Source organism: Oryctolagus cuniculus, chromosome 1 (assembly GCF_051225735.1).
Source record: "Oryctolagus cuniculus isolate XC-2025 breed Fujian yellow rabbit chromosome 1, ASM5122573v1, whole genome shotgun sequence".
In the NCBI taxonomy this organism is placed as follows: domain Eukaryota; kingdom Metazoa; phylum Chordata; class Mammalia; order Lagomorpha; family Leporidae; genus Oryctolagus; species Oryctolagus cuniculus.
The window spans coordinates 17,664,350-17,685,251 of record NC_142867.1 but is presented as its reverse complement, the minus strand read 5'-3'; the positions used below and the strand labels follow the sequence as shown (position 1 = coordinate 17,685,251).

At 39.6% G+C, this 20,902-nt stretch overlaps 1 protein-coding gene across 1 annotated transcript; it reads left to right on the top strand.

Moving 5' to 3' along the window:
• Positions 1-9,519: 9,519 nt before the first annotated feature.
• LOC100357116 (olfactory receptor 4X1) lies at positions 9,520-10,449 on the top strand. The gene has a single exon (XM_002709107.4). It carries the CDS (start codon positions 9,520-9,522, stop codon positions 10,447-10,449), a length of 930 nt encoding a protein of 309 aa, XP_002709153.1.
• The last annotated feature ends 10,453 nt before the right edge of the window (positions 10,450-20,902 follow it).

Sequence of the window (20,902 nt, the reverse complement as noted above, 5' to 3'; positions counted from 1 at the left end):
TCTATACTAAGTAAAAATTTCAATAATTTGCACCCACCCCCCACACAAAGTATAAAGAACTGGTTGAGAACAAGTTTTACAGTTAATTTTCTTAGTACAACTCATTGAGGACAGAGGTCCTGCATGGGGTGTCAGTGCACAGTGACTCCTGTTGTTGATTTAATAATGAACACTCTTATGTATGACATGAAGCTTTTAACATAAGCTGCCAAAGCTTTGGAAGCCTTTTGAGTTGACGATCTCCATCAGTGTTTAGAGAGAGCCATAAGCATAGTGGAAGGTCTCTTTTCCCTTTAGAGAAAAGTACATACTTCTTTTTTTTGCTGCAGTGTCTTGGCTTTCCATGCCTGAAATGCATGGTCTGGTTTCATCCAGACCTGAATGCCTTAAGGGCTAATTCTGAGGTCAGATTGCTGTTTAGGGCATTAGTCATTCTATGAGTCTGATGTGTGGACTGCTCATGGATTGAAAGAATCAATATCATCAAAATGTCCATTATCCCAAAAGCAATTGACAGGTTCAGTGCAATACCAATCAAAATACCAAAGACATTCTTCTCAGATCTGGAAAAATGATGCTGAAATTCATATGGAGAAACAGGAAACCTCGAATAGCTAAAGCAATCCTTTACAATAAAAACAAAGCTGGAGGCATCACAATTCCAGACCTCAAGACATACCACAGGGCAGTTATAATCAAAACAGCCTGATACTGGTACAAAAACAGATGGATAGACCAATGGAACAGAATAGAAACACTGGAAATCAATCCAAACATCTATAACCAACTCATATTCGACAAAGGACCTAAAACCAACCCCTGGAACAAGGACAGCCTCTTCAACAAATGGTGCTGGGAAAACTGGATGTCCACATGTCGAAGTATGAAGCAAGACCCCTATCTTACACCTTATACAAAAATCCACTCAACATGGATCAAAGAACTGGAGATACATTGCGACACCATGAAATTAATTGAGATTATAGGGGAAACCCTTTAAGACATTGGAACAGGCAAAGAATTCCTGGAAAAGACCCCAGAGGCATGGGTAATCAAAGATAGAATAAACAAATGGGATTACCTCAAATTGAAAATTTTCTTTACAGCAAAAGAAACAGTCAGGAAAGTGAAGAGGCAACCAACAGAATGGGAGACATTATTCTCAAACTACACAACTGATAAAGGATTAACAACTAGAATCTATAAAATGATCAAGACACCCCACAGCAACAAAACAAACAACCCAATAAAAAGATGGGCCAAGGACCTTAACAGACATTTTTCAAAAAAAGAAATCCAAATGACTAATAGACACATGAAAAAATGCTCAGGATCCCTAGCCATCAGAGAAATGCAAATCAAAACCACAATGAGGTTTCACCTCACCCTGGTTAGAATGGCTCACATACAGAAATCAACTAACAACAGATTCTGGTGAAAATGTGGGGTAAAAAGGACACTAATCCACTGTTGCTTTAGCTATTGGGGATCTTCAGTGTTTCCAAATGAATTTCAGCATTATTTTTTTCTAGATATGAGAAGAATGTCTTTAGTATTTTGATTGGTATCACATTGAATTTGTAAATTGGTTTCAGAAGAATGGAGATTTTGATGATATTGATGCATGCAATCCATTAACATGGAAGTTTTTCCAATTTTTTGTGTCTTCTTCTATTTCTTTAGTGTTTTTAATTCTCATTGTAGAGATCTTTGACATCCTTGGTTAAATTTATCCCATTGTATTTTTTTTTTGTAGCTGTTGTGAATGAGATTGATCTTAGAAATTCTTTCTCAGCTGTGGCATTGTCTGTGTATACAAAGGTTGTTGTTGTTGTTTTTTTTTTTTTTGTGTGTGTGTGTGTGTGTTGATTTTACATCCTGCTATTTTACCAAACTCTTCTAGGAGTTCCAATAATCTCTTGTTGGTATCTCTTGGATCCCCTATAGATAGAATCATGTCATCTTCATGCCATACTTTAGATCTCTAGACTTCCCAAATAATTATGAACTTGAAACCTTTGGCCATTTCTTATTTCCATTGTATAAGAAAAAAATTCCATATGTTTGTCTACTTATCTATGTATTTATTGAGAAAATGAATGGCTAATAAAGAAAATGTGGAAAAGCACTGATTTGGGGAATTTTTCTTTAAGGGATACAAGAGTTCTTTGTACTATTATTGCACTTTTTTCTGTAAATTGGATTATTTTACAAAAAAGTTAAAATATTTTGAAAATTAAATAGGTAATCTTGTTTATCTTTCATTTCTTTGATTTTTGTGGTAAATGTTTTTGCATTTAATTGTCTTTGAGTCTTATTTATAAAGTGTTCAATATTAAGAACTATACATTTATACATGGAAAAATCTATTAACTATTTTTTCTTCTGATTAATTCAATTGTTTTTGTGTAAATAATCCTACACATTTAATACAAGAGATCTTTAAAAGTTTCATGGAAAGATGCATATTATGAAAAAATCTGTGCATGGATTGAAAAATGTTTTTACACCAAATATACAACTTTTAAATCCATCTCATGAACTTGTTGTAGTATTCTACTGTAGTCATAATAGTTTTAAAACAGTGAAAAGAGCACAAGTAAACAGTTAGATTCCATTACTTTCCCCTTCCCCTTTAGTTTTTGTCTCCTGTATTTCTTTCAGCGTTCCTTTATGCAAATACAATTTTAATTTGTATTTCTCGTTTACTTCTACCGTTACATGGATAATAATAAACTGTGTACATGGATCTGAAACTTGCTTTGTTAACCTAATATTACATTTTTCAGATTTTTCTATATTAGGGACACTTTCCTCATTCTTTTATTATAGTTTTGAAGCATTCATTGAAAGCATGATCCTGTATCATCATTTATATTATACTAATTGTCTGCTACTGATGGATAGTTAGATTGTTTTCAAATTGTGTCACAAGAACAACCTTATTTAAATATGCACAGCTATCATAGCAGTGAAACTGCTGATCAAAATATATGTATTTCAAACTAGGGGCTTCGTATATCCTGATTTGAAAATATATTACAGAGTGTCACTTAGAATAGTATAGATATTGCAAGAAGAGACACATGAAGCAACTTTAAACAGCTCATGGAAAATGTATAATAAGGGGGTCAGCACTGTGTGTTGCAGGTAAAGTGGCCACCTATGATTCTGATATCATATATAGGTGCAATTCGAGTCCTGGCTGCTCCACTTCCAATTCAGCTTCCTGCTAATGTGGCTGGGAAAGCAATGGAAGATGATCCAAGTGCTTGGGCCCCTGTACCCATGTGAGATACCTGAAAGAAGCTCCTGGATCCTTATTTTAGTCTACATCTGCTCTGGCTATTGCAGCCATTTGGGGAGTGAACTAGCGGATGGAAGATCTCTCTCTCTCCCTCTCTCTGTGTGTGTTTTTCTCTCTCTCTTTGCCTTTCGTTCTCTCTGTAACTTTGTCTTTCAAATAAATAAATCTTTAAAAATAAGTGTATTATGAAAAACTATGCACATTTCAAATTTTGTTACACCAAAATAAACTTGTCTTTTAATTCCATTTTTCCACATTTTGAATTCAATGGAACAGCATAGTGCACCCAGAAACAAATCCATGCATGTATAAATGGGCAACATTTTTTAATTTTAGTTTTTTAATAAAATTTACACTGTTTAGTCTGAATTCCAGATTCCCATTAACCAATGACTGAATAAAGAAAATGTGGCATATATATACAATGGAATACTGCTCAGTCATAAAAAGAATGAATCCTGTCTTTTGCAAAAATGTGGATGCAACTGGAAACCTTTATTCTTAGTGAAGTAAGCCAATCCCCAAAAGACAAATAACATATGTCTTCTCTGATCTGCAGTAACTAGTAGAGTTCAAAAAATATAATGCATATGAATGAAATTGGCATTTTGAGATTTGATTATTATTTACGATCTTGTCTCTACTGTTGAAGAAGTGTTTTTTCTTCTTACTAAATATATAATAAAATAAAAAAATTATTTTATTTTAAAAAATTTATTTGAGAAGGAGAGAGAGAGAGAGAGAGAGAGAGAGAGAGAGAATCTTTCATCTGCTAGTTCACTGGGCCAGGCCAAAGCCAAGAGCTCCTTCCAGGTCTCCTGTGTGGGTGACAGGGGCCCAAACAAGACAGCTGGTTTATCCATGCAACCAAAATACAAATAAATTTCATCTTTTGCTGCTTTCTAATCTGTAAAGTGAAACAGTTATACAAGATGAGGTTGAAGGCAGCTCCACGTCTAGACACTTTTGCAGTTCAGACACCCAAGGTTTGTGCGTCAGTGGCTGAGGTCCACCTGGTTAGAATCTTCTTGGAACACATCGACTTCATTGCCAACAGGAACCCATGAGGATGTGTGTTTTGGGAATAGCAGGGTTTGTGAGGCTGGATTATCTACTGCTGCTTAGTTGGCAATGGAGGGGGAAACCTCTTGGGGCCAGAACAGGAAGGGGCTGATCATGAGGGGACAAGTAGAAGTTTCTGCTTTATAATTACATTAATTAGAGCTAAGTTCCTTAACCTCTGACTGCAGCACTTTGAAAATTGACTTTTGTTCTTCTCAGAAACTCCCCAGACAGAGGATGTCTGCAAAGTTTGGGGAATTGAATTCCCAGATCTCAGTTTGTGGTTTTTATAGGCGTTAAATGCTTCAGGCCTCTCAGTTTAGGAGACATCTCTCTCATTTCTCCTTTTAGAATTGTTACCTTCCCCTACAGCTTTCTAGAGAAAGGCAGTATGCTCTGGAGTTGGAATGTGGAGGTGGCGATGTTTATGGCACGTGGTGAGTCCATATGGGAAGGTCATCTTTGGCAGTGCCTTTGCTGGGTAGGACAGATTCCGAGTCAGTTACACTCCTTGAGCCCTTACCCTGGATGTGCGGACCCCTCAGTGGGATCTTTGATACACACTGGCTCCACTCACTGGCGTCTCTCTTGCTTTCCACATCTGTCCACACACGGGAACCTTTCTGAGATTTGCTTGGTTTTTCAGCAAACCCCAGACATCATCCTGTTCATTTTCACTTACCTTTTATGCCTATTTATGATACCTCTTAAATGACAGAATGAGAAATTTACTTTATAGATTGGCTTAGCATAGATGTTAGAGTCGTTCTCACTTGAGATAAATTGGCAAAACAAACTGGCAACATGGCCAGTATGGAATAGTTTGCAAAGCTGGTTTTCAATCAACTGCTGAGATATTTTTCAGGAATTTTCTTTTGAAACATTCAAGGGGCCTGTCTAAATACATTGTCATATCTGATGTTTTATAGGAGAAATATGTCATTCACTTCATCTGAGCCTGAATGGAGATAAGCCTACACAGAATGTTTCTTTTTAAACATTCAAGGAGCCTGTCTAAATATATTTTCATATCTGTGTTTTGTAGGAGAAACGTCATTCACTTGATTTAAGCCTGAATGGAGATAAGCCTACACAGAAGCCGAAATTTTAGTAAGGAGCAATCTTGAACCAGGATCACCAAATTTGAAACCAGTGACACTAGTACACTCATTTTGTCTCTAGATTTGTTAGTGGAATAAAACTCTACTTTTCTGGGGTGACTTTGTTCAAGTGAATCTAAGAGATCCAGAAGATAAGGTTAAGAATCAAGGCAACAAACAATATTCAAGGTAAGTTCATTCATTTATTTTCTCCTAGTGCATGCTTGGAATTAGTTTCAAAAGGAAGAGCTTATTTTTTGAGGATAGACATTCTCCTCCCAAATATTTTAGCCTCTCTGCTGTTTATAGGATATACCCAGTGTTAGTGTGGCTTTGAAATAGATGTAGCAGCTGATGGGAGGTTGGAGATTTACACCAAAACCACTTATTGGCACCCACTGTGTTCCAGCTCTGCGCAAGGGGTCACTGAGGCTGTCTGAGGGAACTCCATAAAATTCATGGAAAATGTTCATTGTGAAGAAACTATCCATGGATTTAAAAATTATTTCCATTCAAATAAGCTTATCCTTTACTTCCATTTTTCTATACTTTTTGAAGTCTCCTCCTAAGAGTTGCTTCATCAGCCTTTAGAAATTCATTTTTTTTCTCTAGAGAGAGACATAACAGATGTATATGAAGCAGGTAGAGAATAATTGACCCGTGGTGACAAAGTGCTAGAGCTAAGCTCTCACATCCCCAAGGCAAAGCCTGCAAAGGTTTCCTTCCTTGGCAGCCGATACTGTCTTCCCTGGAGCCTCTGCCCAGGTTGTCTGGGTAGAACTTGCACCTCAAGACAAGTGAGTCACTGAAGTAGACCATGTGATTAATTTTCTTACTGTTCATTTTTTCCAGGTCTTACTCTCTCTTGGCTTTGTCTTTGTTATGAACTCTCTTCTCTCTCCGTGTTCTCACTCCATTCTGGAAGCCAGGTTTGCATGAGCACCTGGGGGATGAGTCAATGAATGAGATAGGCAGTGGAGCAAGTATTGGACAGAAGCCATGGAACCTGAATCTAGTCCAGGCTGCATACCAACTTGTGGGAATCTGGGCCCTGGATTCCTCTTCTGAAAGAAAAGGAGTCCGTGCACTCCCTTCCAAACAGAGAGAAAGAGAGAGAGAGAGAAAGAGACACACACACACACACACACACACACAGAGAAGATGATAAAGAGAGAAGATAAAGAGATATCTTCCATTTACTAGTTCACTCTCCAAATGGTCATCAATGGCTGGGGCTGGGCCAAGTGAAGCCAAGAGCCTAGAACTCTATCAAGGTCTTCCATGTGGGTGGCAGGGGCCCAAGAGTTTGAGGCATTTTTTGCTGCTTTCCAAGGTGCATTAGCAGGGAACTGAATTGAAGTGGAACATCCGGGACTCAAACGGGTGCCCATATGGCAGGTGGTGACTTAACTCTCTGTGCTATGATACCAGCCCCTATTTTAGGTTTTCTTAACTGAAAAGCTTGGAACTGTCCAGTTAACTTACTGTCCAATAAGAAAACATTCTTATCTTTCAGAGTGTTTTTCTTTGGCCCTGACAATAAAACAGTCAGAATTAAAATTATTTTGGACTCTGAAGATAAAAAAGTTGCCATCCCTGTTAATGATTCACTGGTCTGATGATTTCTTTATAATATTATCTCAAATGTTTTCTAGTTCTACTCAGAGATTCAATAAATGTTTTCTCCTTTTCTTTCTTCAGTTCTAAATCTGTTTAAGTCTTTAAGAACATTTCATCATTATGTTGTAGTTGTATATTCCTCTTACTGCTAAACTGCAACAGCCTTGAATTAAAATAAAAGCCTCATTTTTTAAAATCTAAAGACTAAAAGTTCTTAAATGCTCTGAGAGTACCACTTTCATTGATACCCCACATCTACAAGAAATTCTAGAAATACAGTGCACTTGATTTCAAGCTAATTTTCACAGTAAATATTCACCCAGAAAGGGAGTCATTTTTCCTGTCAATGGTGAAACCCTTCTGCCCAAGCACCCTGTGTGCGACTGGTTGGCTGGGTAGGGAGGCAGGGGAGGACTCAACAATGATTCGATAGTCTTGTATCTTTTGTAGATATGGAAACTGAGGCTCAGAGAGGCTTCATCACTTGTCCAAGGTCATACACCTCTTGTTTGAACTGACATCTGCATTTTCAAAGTGTAAGCGCTTCTACTGCGTCTCTCATTTCTGCAGGGTCCTTTATGGTAGTTCCATAATAAGAGCATCCTTATCAGTCCTGCCTTGTGGTATGACTTGGAATGAACTTTCTACATTGAATGCTACAAGTCCTCAACCCCAATCATTCTGTAACCTGTGTAATTAACTGGACTCCCTGCTTAGGCATAAGAAAGCAGCTCTAAACAGGGGGCAAGGGCACAGTCACTGGTCCTCAACCCCTGTCTTTGGAGGTGGGTCTGGAGGAGGGGACATGGGTGAGGCAGCCAATATGCAGGAGCAAAGATGGGTGTCAGGCCTGCCTGATGCAGCAAGAGCATCTAAATGAATTCCTGTCTGCAATGCCCTCTACAGTGCATGCTGGTCTCTTAACATACAATTGTTTCAGGAAGCAGTTCTACCCAGCTCAGAGGCTTATAGACTTGCTGTGCTCTGAGGTTCTGATTTAAGGATGCCGGGAAAGCCACATAGAACAATAGGGTGTTATGAAATGGCACTTGATTTTCTTCTGAATTGTTTCTTAGCCATTGGTCCCTAGACTGTTGAGACAGACTGTTTCGGTGAGTGGCTGAAGTTTGGCAACTCTGTCCTTTTGCTCCCTCACCGTTTCCCTTATGTATATCAGGGAGTCTGATTAGGAATTCATAGACTGCTGAATAAGGGGTTGAGCAACTGTGTCACTCACTGCAAAATATTGGTTCCACTCCATGGTATAAGCCAAGACTGATCTGAAGTTGCTATTTTGCAACTAATGTAAGTTACTCCTCATGATGTCACGTGAGTAGGAATGTAGAGGGATCATAAACATTTCTTAAAAAAGGATTTGTTCATTTTATTTGAAAATCAGAATTACAGAGAGGGAGGGAGTGAGGAAGGAAAGGGGAGGGGGAGAGGGACAGGGAGAGGGAGAGGGAGAGAAAGAATGAATCTTCCGTCTGCTGTTTCACTCCTCAAACAGCTGCTATGGCTGGGGCTGGGCCAGGCTGAAGCCAGGAGCCTGAAATTCCATCCAGGTCACATGTGGATGAAATGGCCCAAGTACTTGGGCTAACATCTGCTGCTTTCCCAAGTGCATTAAGATGGAGCTGGATTGGAAGTAGAGCAGCAGGACCTCAAACCAGTGCCCATATGAGATGGTGGCATTGCAGGGGGCAGCTTAACTCACTGTGCAACAATGCCAGCCCCAATCATTATCATTTTAAAATTAATAAGTATTTAGAATGAGGGGGGAGGAAGAGGAAGAGAAACAGACACACAAAGAAAGAGCTCTGATTCTCCAGTTCCCGTGCCAAATGCCTGCAGTGGCCACTGTTGGATCGGAGTTAGAACTAGGATCTTGGAACACAATCCAGATCTCCCATATTTGTGGCAGGAACCCAACTTCTTTAGTTGTCATTTGCTGCCTCCCAAAGTCTACATTGGTGGGAATTGGCAACTGAACCCAGGTATCCTGATTTGGGACAAGGGCACCTTAACCACTAGGATAAATGATCACTCCCCAAAACATCTTCATTTTGAAAAATACAGACCTCAGTTCCAATATGAGCTCTGTGAGCAAGTAGCTAAACCTCTCTGAGCCTTGTTTTCTCCATAAAGTGTCCTTTCCTTTCTGTTGTGAGGATAAAAACCAGTGAGTGCATGTACCTGAGTCAGACAAAGTGCTTCAAGGCTGCACAGCTACCAAGTCAAGTCCTAGCCTGGGCATGATATCAAGCCATGATGGGTGCTCATGTATCTACTTATCTCATGGAGTACATGTTCTAGGCGAACCCAAGGCAAAGAGGGAACCCAAAGCCAAAGGAAAATGCGTCTGATTATTGAGAATAAAAAATTACTGTTTTCTATGATTTCAGGTTATTAGCTTCTGTGCTTTAAAACATGGCCGCCACAAGCAATGTGACTGAAGTCATTTTCTTGGGATTTTCCCAGGACAGGAATGTGCAGAAAGTCATTTCCGTGATGCTTCTCCTCATGTACATGGCCATCGTCCTGGGCAACGGTCTCATTATAGTGACCGTCATGGCTGGCAAAGGGCTCACCTCCCCCATGTATTTCTTCCTCAGCTTCTTGTCCTTTGTGGAGATCTGTTACTGCTCTGTCACAGCTCCCAAGCTCATCTTTGACCCTTTTAACAAGAGGAAAGCCATTTCCCTCAAGGGCTGCTTCACACAGATATTTTTCCTCCATTTCTTTGGAGGCACCGAGATCTTCCTTCTGACGGTGATGGCCTATGACCGCTATGTGGCCATCTGCAAGCCCTTGCACTACGTCTCCATCATGAACCGGAGAGTGTGTGGCCTCTTGGTGGGGGCGGCTTGGGGTGGGGGCTTGCTGCACTCTCTCGGGCAAACCTTCCTCATTTTCCAGCTGCCCTTCTGCGGCCCCAACATCATTGATCACTACTTCTGTGATGTCCACCCGGTGCTGAAGCTGGCCTGCTCCGACACCTTCCTGATTAGCCTGCTAATCATCGTGAACGGCGGCTCCATCTCGGTGATCAGCTTCGCTGTGCTGCTGGCTTCCTACGCGGTGATCCTGCACTCCCTGCGGAGCCACACCTCAGAAGGGCGGCGCAAGGCTCTCTCCACCTGCGCCTCTCACCTGGTGGTTGTGAGCCTGTTTTTCATCCCCTGCTCCTTTGTCTACATGAGGCCCTGTGTCACCTTTGCTGCAGACAAGATAGTCGCTGTGTTCTACACGGTGCTCACACCTCTCCTGAACCCCGTCATTTACTCCTTCAGGAATGCCGAGGTGAAAAATGCCGTGAGGAGGCTCATGAGGAGGAAGGTGATGCGGGAAGAGAAATAGATGATTTAGTAAGGCAAGACAGGGCGAATAGGAGACGGGAAATCGGGGCACCTAGGGCTGCACTCTGCCTTCATCCTACCTGACCTTGGGTCAGTCTCCTTCTTTATTCCAGTTTCCTCATCTAAGAAGGACTGGACAAGACTGGAGACATCTCCTGCCTGGAGTCTGAGGATCCCCTACAGTTCCACGTCTGGCAGTGGCCATGAGGCAGATAGGTTGCCCTGGAGAGGGAACTCTTCCAGAAATGTTCCAGGTCAGTCTGGGAACAGTGGAGAAGGAGAGGGGAGAGGATGGGAAGGACCATGTCAAGGAACCACTGGTCCATATGTCCTTTGCGTGGGAGACAGCTGAGCCTTGGTTTTGAGACTTGAAAGGGCAGGGAGAGATTTAGTGATCACTGGTGTGCTTAGAAATCCTGCCGACCTGACACACTCAGGATTTGCGGAGTGGATTCTGGGCAGGTCAAACTGACTTAGAGAAGCTTAGTCCTCGTGAGAGAAGGTGTTGACACTTGTCAGGAAAGGCACATGAGCACGTGCTAGTACGAGACAGAGATTTCTAAAGCATGAGGTGGAACGTGCTTATTTAACATGTGTCATGAACATGTTGATCTCTAAATTTCTCTTTTGTTCACAATTGTTTGACTTTCCTGTCCTGTTTTCTCTCCTTATGGTTCCCGTTTGTCCCATTGGTTTTCTCTTGTTGAATAAAATATAAACTCCTACAGGGTATGAAATACCCTCAAATCATGGCCTTCTCTTAGTGTTTTATTATTATTTTCTATTATATTGTTAGAGCCTATTATTTTCTGAACATGTTCTACCTATATATTTTCCTAATCTCCACCTGATAACATTCTACCCACCTTCAAAAGCCCATATGACATGATTTTACCTTTGGGAAACTCCCATGATTATTTCCTCTGGATACGTCTTTTTTCTTTGGACTCAAACAGCATTCAGTGGGAATCCTTCAAGGTCTTTACCACCTTTATTTCCGTGTTTATTTCTCCTTGTTAAACTGTGACTCTTTTGGTAACATGGCTTGACTGACTCATCTTTGTGTTTTTCTCCAAATAGCATAAAGCAAAACAATAAATGTTTGGTCAATTAAATTTGTGGAATTCAGTGTTTCAGACTGTAAATGAACAAAAGTTGTTATATATTTTTTATCTTGATGATCAATGCTACATTATTTAAAATAAAACAATAATGGCCCCTGATATTATTTCTGAGAATAACGTTTAAATTTAAACAAAGAGGATGTATATGTGTGCATATATTATGATTAAGCTGGAGATTTCATATATTTTATCTCATTTGACACTAACACATTCTGATAAGATTTTGATTCCTTTGTTTTACAGATGAAGAAATTGGGGTCTGAGGAGGCCAGTATCTTGGTCAAGGTCATTCACTTAGTAGAATTTTATTCTTTTTTATAGCTGAATAATATTCCATTGTGTATATATATCACATTTTCTTTATCCATTTTTATGATGATGAACACCTTGGTTAGTTCTAAATTTTGGCTATTGGGAATAGTGCTGCTATAAACATGGTGGTACAGGTATCTATTTGATACATTGTGTTCAAGTATTTTTGGTATATACCCAGTGGTGGGATTGCTGGGTCAATGTCAGGTCTAGTTCTAGTTTTAAAGGAAATCTCCACATGGTTTTCCACAGTGGCTTCACTAATTTACATTCCCACAAATGGTGTATAAGTGTTTCCCTTTGTCCACAAATGGTGTATAAGTGTTTCCCTTTGTCCACATCCTCCCCAGCATTTTTTACTCTCTGTGTTGTGACTTTTAGCCATTCTGACAGGGGTGTGGTAATATCTCATTGTGGTTTTGATTTGCATTTACCTGATGGCTAGTGATGTTGATGATTTTTTCATATATCTGTTGGACATTAATATTTCTTTTTTTGAGAACTCTCTATTGAAGTTCTATACCCATTTCTCAACTAGACTTTTTTTGTTGAATTTTTTAAGTTGCTGATACATTGGGATATTAATTCTTCGTCAGATAAGTGGTTTGCAAATTTTTCCCCCATTCTGCTAGATGTCTTTTCACTCTATTGTTTCCTTTGCTGTGCAAAAGCTTCTGAGTTTGATATAGTCCTACTTGCTTAGTTTTGTTTTTGTTGCCTGTGCTATGGGGGGGGGCTCTTGTCCAAGAAGTCATCCACTACACCAATGTCTTGGAGTATTACATTTTCTCCAGTAACTTCAGGTCTTAAATTTACATAAATTTCATAGTTTCAAGTATTAAATTTATGTCTTTGATACATATTGAGTTGAATTTTGTATATGGTGAGAGGTATGGATTTAATTTTATTCTTCTACAGATATAAATCCAGTTTTTAAAAATATTTCTTTATTTATTTGAAAGGTAGAGTTACAGAGAGGCAGAGAGAGAGAGAGAGGGAGAGAGAGAGAAAGATAGAGAGAGAGGCCTTCCATTTGTTGGTTCACTCCCCAAATGTCTGCAATGGCCAGAGCTGGGCCAATCTGAAGCCAGGAGCCAGGAATATATTTCAACTCCAATGTATCTTTTTTTTTTGACAGGCAGAGTGGACAGTGAGAGAGAGAGACTGAGAGAAAGGTCTTCCTTTTGCTGTTGGTTCACCCTCCAATGGCCACTGCGGCCAGCACGCTGAGGCCGGCACACTGCGCTGATCCGATGGCAGGAGCCAGGTGCTTCTCCTGGTCTCCCATGGAGTGCAGGGCCCAAGTACTTGGGCCATCCTCCACTGCACTCCCTGGCCACAGCAGAGAGCTGTCCTGGAAGAGGGGCAACCGGGACAGAATCTGGCGCCCCGACCGTGGGTAGAACTTGGTGTGCCGGTGCCGCTATGTGGAGGATGAGCCATGGCGCTGGCCTCCAATGTATCTTTTTAAAAAATTTTAATTTAAGTTATACAAGTTTCATGTATTTCATATATACACATTTAGGAACATGGTTATACTTTCCTCCAGCACTCCCCCCCACCCCACTTCTTCCTCCTCCCTCTTCTATTCCCACTCTTAAATGTTTACAAAGATCTAATTTCAGTGTAATTAATATTCATAAGGTTAATGCTACACTAAGTAAAAAGTTACACAAATAGTATGAAGTTAAAAGCACTGTTCCTCAACAGAAGAGACAAGATCAGCAAACAATTATTGAATCTCAAAATGACCATTTCACTCCAATACATTACATTTTAGGAACTCTTTTAGCTAACCCAGATGAAGGAAAACATATGCTATCTGTCTTGTTGGGACTGGCTTATTTTGCTAAGTATAGTGGTTTTCAGTTGCATCCATTTTGTTGCCAAAGAAAGGATTTCATTTTTTCACACCTGAGTAGTACTCCATAGTATGTATATATATAATAATTTCTTTATCCAGTCATCAGTTTATGGACATCTGGGTTGATTACAAATTTTAGCAATTGTCAATTGAGCTGCAATAAATATAGGGGTACAGATACCTATTTATCTGCTCATTTCTTTTTGTTTGAATAAATTCCCAGGAGTGGGATGGTGGGATTATATTGTAGGTCTATATTCAGATTTATGAGGATTCTCCATGCTGTCTTCCACAGTGATAGCACCAGTTTACATTCCCAACAACAGTGGATTAGGGTACCTTTTCCCCCACATCTTCAATAGTGTTTGTTTTTTGTTGGTTTCTGTATGAAGGCTGTTCTAACTGGCGTGAAGTGAAACCTCATTGTGGTTTTGATTTGCATTTCCCTGATGACTAGTGATCCTGAGAATTTTTTCATGTGTGTGTTGGCCATTTGAATTTTTTCTCTTGAAAAATGTGTATCCAAGTCCTTTACCCATTTTTAAACTGGATTGTTTGTTTTGTTATTGAATTTTTTAAGCTCTTTATAGATTACAGATATTAACCTTTCATCAGTTGCATATTTTGCAAACTTTTCTCCCATTCTGTTGGTCGCATCTTCACTTTGCTGAATGTTTCCTTTGCAATGCAGAAGCTTCTCAACTTGATGTAACATCACTTGTCAATTTTGGCTTTGATTGGCTTTGCTTGTGGAATATTTTCCAAGAGGTCTTTGCCTATAGCAATGTCTTACAGAGCTTCCCAATGTTCTCTAGTAATTTGATGGTATTGGGTCATATATTTAGGTCTTTTATCCATTTTGAATGCATTTTTATGTAAGGTGTAAGGTGTAAGGTAGGGGTCTTGTTTTATATTTCACATGTGGAGATCCAGTTTTCCCAGAACCATTTGTTGAAGAAACTGTCCTTGATCCAGGGATTGATTTTAGCTCCTTTGTCAAAGATAAGTTCAATTTGGGACAAGCTCAAGCTGACTTGCCCCAAATGGTGGAGTTAGAAACATGCCTGGGGATTCCAATTCAATCCCATCAAGGTGGCATGTATCAATGCCATCTCACTAGTCCAAGTGATCAATTTCAGTTCATAATTGATCACACTGATAGGTCTAAGGGTCAAAGGAATCACATAAATAAGACTAGTGTCTGCTAATACTAACTGAAAGAATTAAAAAGGGAGAGAATGATCCAACATGGGAAGCGGTATACACAGCAGACTCATAGAATGGCAGATGTCCTAAACAGCACTCTGGCCTCAGAATCAGCCCTAAAGGCATTCAGATCTGGCTGAAGAGCCCATGAGAGTATTTTAATCATAGAAAGCCAAGACACTCTGGCAAAAAAAAAAAAAAAGACCTAAATGGAAGATCTCTGTGGATGAGATCCCAGTGGAAAGAATGGGGCCATCAAAGAAGAAGGTACCTTTCTCTGAAGGGAGGAGAGAACTTCCACTTTGGCTATGACCTTGTCTAAATAAGATCGGAGTCGGTGAACTCAAAGGGCTTCCATAGCCTTGGCAACTCATGACAGGAGCCTAGGGTGATTACTGATGCCACAAACAAGAGTATCAATTTAAGTCAACAACAGGAGTCACTGCCCACTCACTCCCCATGTAGGATCTCTGTCCTTAATGTGTTGGAAATTTATATTTATTAAATAAAAGTAAAAGAAAAAAAGATAATTTGGTTGTGGATGTGTGGATTGATTTCTGGAGTTTCTATTCTGTTCCTTTGGTCTACATGTATTTTTTTTTTTTGCCAATATCTAGCTTCTTTGATTGTAACTGCCCTGTAATATGTCTTGAAATTTGGTATTGTGATGCTTCTGGCTTTGTTTTTGTTGTGTAAGTTTGCTTTAGCTAGTTGGGGTCTCTTATGTTTCTATATGAATTTTAGCATTATTTTCTCTAGGTCTCAGAAGAACATTATTGGTATTTTGATTGGGATTGCATTGAATCTGTAAATTGCTTTTGATAGTATGGAAATTTTGATGATATTGATTCTTCCAATCCCTGAAGATGGAAGATTTTTCCATTTTTATGTCTTCTTCTATTTCTTTCTTCAATGTTTTATAATTTTCACTGTAGAGATTTTGACATCCTTGATTAAATTTATTCCAAGGTATTTAATTTTTTTGTAGCTACTGTTAAAGAGATTGATCTTAGAAGTTCTCCCGAAGACATGGCACTGTGTATATAAAGGCTATGGTTTTTTTGAGTGTTAATTTTATATCCTGCCAGTTTACAAAACTAATCTATGAGTTCCAATAGTCTCTTAGTGGAGTCTTTAGTATCCCCTCTATCAAGAATCATGTCATCTGCAATTAGGGATAGTTTGACTTCCTCCTTTCTAAATTGTATCCCTTTGATTTCTTTTTCTTGACTAATGGCTCTGGCTAAAACTTCCAAGATTATACCGAGTATCCATGGTGAGAATGGGCATCCTTGTCTTATTTAGGATCTTAGTGGGAATGTTTCCATTTTTTTTCCTTATTCAATAAGATGCTGGCTGTGGGTTTGTCATAGATTGCCTTGATTGTGTTGAGGAATGTTCCTTCTGTACCCAACTTACTTAAGGTTTTTGTCATGAAAAAATTTTGTATTTTACCAATGCTTTCTCTGCAGCTATTGAGCTAACCATATGGCTTTTATTTTTCAGTTTGTTGATGTGGCATATCACATTTATTGATTTTAACCATCCCTGCATACCAGGGATTAATCCCACTTGGTTTGGGTGAATGATCTTTTTGATGTATTATTGTATTTAATTAGATGGTATTTTGTTGAAGACTTTTGTATCTATATCCATCATGGAAATTGGTCTATGGTTCTCTTTCTCTGTTGTATCTTTTTCTGGTTTAGGAATTAATATAATGCAGGCTTCATTGAAGGATCTTGGGAATATTTCCTTCCTTTCAATTGTTTTGAATAGCTTGAGAAGAATTGGAATTAGTTCTTTAAATGTCTGGTAGAATTCAGTAGTGAAGCAATTTGGTCCTGGACTTTTCTTTGTTGGGAGGGCCTTTATTACTGATTTAATCTTCATCTTGGTTATTGGTCTGTTTAGGTTTTCTATGTCTTCATGACTCAATTTTGGCAGATTATATGTGTCCAGGATTCTATCTATTTCTTATACGATTCCAATTCTTTGGCAATAGAGCTGTTCATAATAATTACTGATTATTATTTTTATATCTGTGGTTTCTATTGTTATATATCATTTTTTATCTCTGATTTTATTTTTTATTATTTTTATTATTTTTTTTGACAGGCAGAGTGGACAGCGAGAGAGAGAGAGACAGAGAGAAAGGTCTTCCTTTTGCTGTTGGTTCACCCTCCAATGGCCGCTGCGGCTGGCGCGCTGCGGCCGGCACACTGCGCTGATCTGAAGGCAGGAGCCAGGTGCTTCTCCTGGTCTCCCATGGAGTGCAGGGCCCAAGTACTTGGGCCATCCTCCACTGCACTCCCTGGCCACAGCAGAGAGCTGTCCTGGAAGAGGGGCAACCGGGACAGAATCTGGTGCCCTGACCGGGACTAGAACCCGGTGTGCTGGCGCCGCAAGGCAGAGGATTAGCCTAGTGAGCTGTGGCTCTGGCCTATCTCTGATTTGATTGATTTGGGTCTTCTCTTTTTTGTTTAATTGGGCCAATGGTGTATCAATCATATTTATCCCCCCCCCCCCCAAAAAAAAACACTAGCTCTTCATTTCACTGATCTTTTGTATTGCTTTTTTGGTTTCAATTTTGTTTATTTCTTATCTAATTTAGATTTTTTCTTTCCTCCTACTAATTTGAGGTTTAGTTTGTTGTTTTTCTAGGTTCTTGAGATGCATTCTTAGCTCATTTATTGATTTCTTTTCCAATTTCTTCATGTAGGTGCTGATTGCTATGTACTTGCCTCTTAACATTGCTTTTGCTCTATCCCATAAGTTTCAATGTGATGTATTGTCATCTTCATTCTCTTTCAGAAATTTTTTGATTTCTCTTTTGATTTTCATTCAGGAGTATGTTGTTCAGTCTCCACGTGTTTGTATATGTTCAAGATTCTTGAGTTGTTGATTTTTAGTTTCAATCCCCTGTGGTAAGGGAAGATGCATGGTATGGTTTTTATTTTTTTGAATTTTCTGAAACTTGCTTTATAACCTAGCATATGGTCAATCCTAGAGAAAGTTCAATGCACAGATGAGAATAATGTGTATTCCACAATTGTGGGATGTAAAGTTCTGTAGATATAAGTTTGGTCCATTTGGTCTATAGTGTTGATTAGCTCTGTTGTTTCTTTGTTAATTTTCTTTTAGCTCCCTGTGGGTGCAACACTCATTCATGCTGATGTAGGAACTGCACAAATGATCTGCACCATCCTCACTCCAAGCACAGATCCTACTGCAATGATCTACCCCATACAACCAAGGATCTCTGAGCTTGTGGAGCCACATACAGTGATTACACAGAGATCCAGTGATGTATTTGGGGTGTTGAAGTCCCCTATTACTATTGTACAGGAGTCTATGTCTCCCTTTAGATTCATCATCATTTCTGTCAGTTAGTAGGTACCGTAGCATTGGGTGCATATACATTTGTTATAGTCACATCTTTCTGTTGAATTGATTCCTTAATCATTACATAGTGTCCTTCTTTGTGTCTTTAAATAGTTTCTGTGTTGAAGTCTATTTTGTCTGATATTGGGATAGCTACACCTGCCATTTTTTGGCTTTATTTTAGCTGGAATATCTTTTTCCATCTTTTCCCTTTCAGTCTGAATGTATCTTTGTTGGTGAAATAGGCAGCAAATATATGGTTAATCTGTTCAGACAGTCTATATCTTTTAACTGGAAAGTTGAGGCCATTTATATTCAAGGTTACTATTGATAAGTCATTACTTGGCTCTGCCATTTTCCTATCAATATTCCTATTGTTTACTTTGGATTTCCTTTATACTTTTTGGGAGATTTTATGTCTTCATATTATTTCATAATGATGGCTAACCTTGTGTTTCTGTGTGTAGCACATCCTTAAGCATCTTTTGTAGAGCTACACGAGTTGTGACAAATTCTTTCAATTTCTGTTTGTTATGAAAGATCTTTATTTCACCTTCATTCATAAATCAGAGCTTTGCAGGGTATAGTATTCTGGTTTGACAGTTTTTTTTCTCTTACAACTTATACTAGGTATCACCATTCTCTCCTAGTTTATAGAGTTTCTGACCTCAATCTGTCATGGTGAATGTCTTTTCTTGTCATGTCTAGGAGTTCTAAGTGCTTCCTGTACTTGGATGTCCTTTTCTTTCTCCAAATTGGGGAAGTTTTCTGTAATTATTTTACTAAGTAGGCCTTCCAATCCAGTGTCTCTTTCCATATATTCAGGAACTCCTAATGTTTGTAAGTTGGGTCATTTGATAGTATCCCATAAATCTCCAACACTTTTAAATTTTTCTAAATTTTTCTTCCTTTTTTCTGATCTGACTGAAAATTTTCCAAAGATTTATCTTCTAGCTCTGATAATCTTTGTTCTGCCTCACCAAGTCTGTTTTTATGGCTTTCCACCACATTTTGTATTTGATCTATTGATTCTTTATTTGTAATATTTCATTTTAATTTCTCTTTATAATCTCAATTTCATGGGAAAATTTTCATTCATGTCATGTATGGATTTCTTTAATATATGCATTTGCTTCTGGTTGCTTTTGAGTAATCCTATGATTAATCTTTTGTATTCCAATTCAGACATTTCATCAGTCTTCATCTTCACATTCTAATATTGAAGTGTTGTTATGTTCCTTTGTGGAGGTCATGTTGTCTTCCTTATTCTTGTTTTATTTAATTTCTTCATGTTTTTAAGGCATTTGTGGAGATACTTGCTGGTTTTTTCCTCTGATGGCTTTTATCTTTGAACTATGTCTCAGTGGCTTAGTGGAATATCTGCACTTTCTGGTCAGTGGTCTAGGGTGGGGCGAGTATCCAGGGTGACACCTAAGTTGGTGTGGTAGATTGCCTCTTGTTTCAGAAGGGGGGTATGGTCAACTCTGTTGGTGTGATCACACCCTCACCTCCTGCATAGATCCCATAGCAATGACCCACCCTAGGTAACCAAGGAACTCCAAGTTTGTGGAACCACACACAATGATTGCCCAGAGATCTAGCAATACCCTCTGCCCTCTTGTGCAACCACAGAGTCCCCACCTTGTCAGCACACAAGGCTCCCACAGTCAAGGATGCAGAGGGTCCACTCCACCCCACCAGCCTGTCTGGTCCACAGAGAAGCAGACATTCCCAGAGCCGGCTTCCTGTGGCTGCTCTGCCCAGGCAACTGAGCCCCAGAGCCTGTGGTATGTTGGGAGGCACGGCCACCTCATGGTCTTTCATAGGTGCACAGCCCCCTGTTAGTCCTCCTGGTCAGACTCAAAATCAGTGGGGAAGGCAGTTATTTCCCTCTGCTGGAATCTCTGGATCAAGCTTGTATACTACAAGAGCTACTGGCTCAATGTTGCCTTCTCCCCACCAGTTCCGCTGGAGCTGCTGCTGCCAATACTGTTGAGAAGATGGTGTCTCATTTCAGCCAATTGCTGTCCATGCACACAAAGACTTCCACTGTTGGCACTTATTCCCAAAATGCCCAAAGAGAGGTGTGTGCCCTCTCTTCCTTTTCCAGGTGCTGTTGTTGAGAGAAACATGTGCCAGATTTTCACTGGGCCTGTGGGTACTCTCCCCCCATTAGGGCTCCAGGCCAGATTCACACCATGCTCTCCCTCTCTCTGTATCACCAACAGCATCAGTTGCTGCAGTCTGATCTCACCTCCATCTGCAAAGCTGGAGTTTTTACCAGCTCTCAGCTGCTGGAATTGTATGTGGTGTTTGTGTTCATGTGTCCTGCATTCTGCACACGTCCATGGCATTCCTCTTCCTCCTGTAGAATTTTCATGGTAGTTTTATCTCTAATTCTCCCTGAGAATGCACTTCCTACACTTTTTAATAAAAGATTTATTTATTTGAAAGGCAGAGCTACAGAGAGGCAGAGGCAGAGAGAGAGGGATATAGAGGTCTTCCATCCACTGGTTCACTCCCTAGATAGCTGCAATGGCTGGAGCTGTGCCAATGCAAAGCCA

What these genes read in the sequence shown, in the direction of transcription:
- LOC100357116 (XM_002709107.4), top strand. Translation starts at nt 9,520, where the DNA reads ATGGCCGCCACAAGCAATGTGACTGAAGTCATTTTCTTGGGATTTTCC.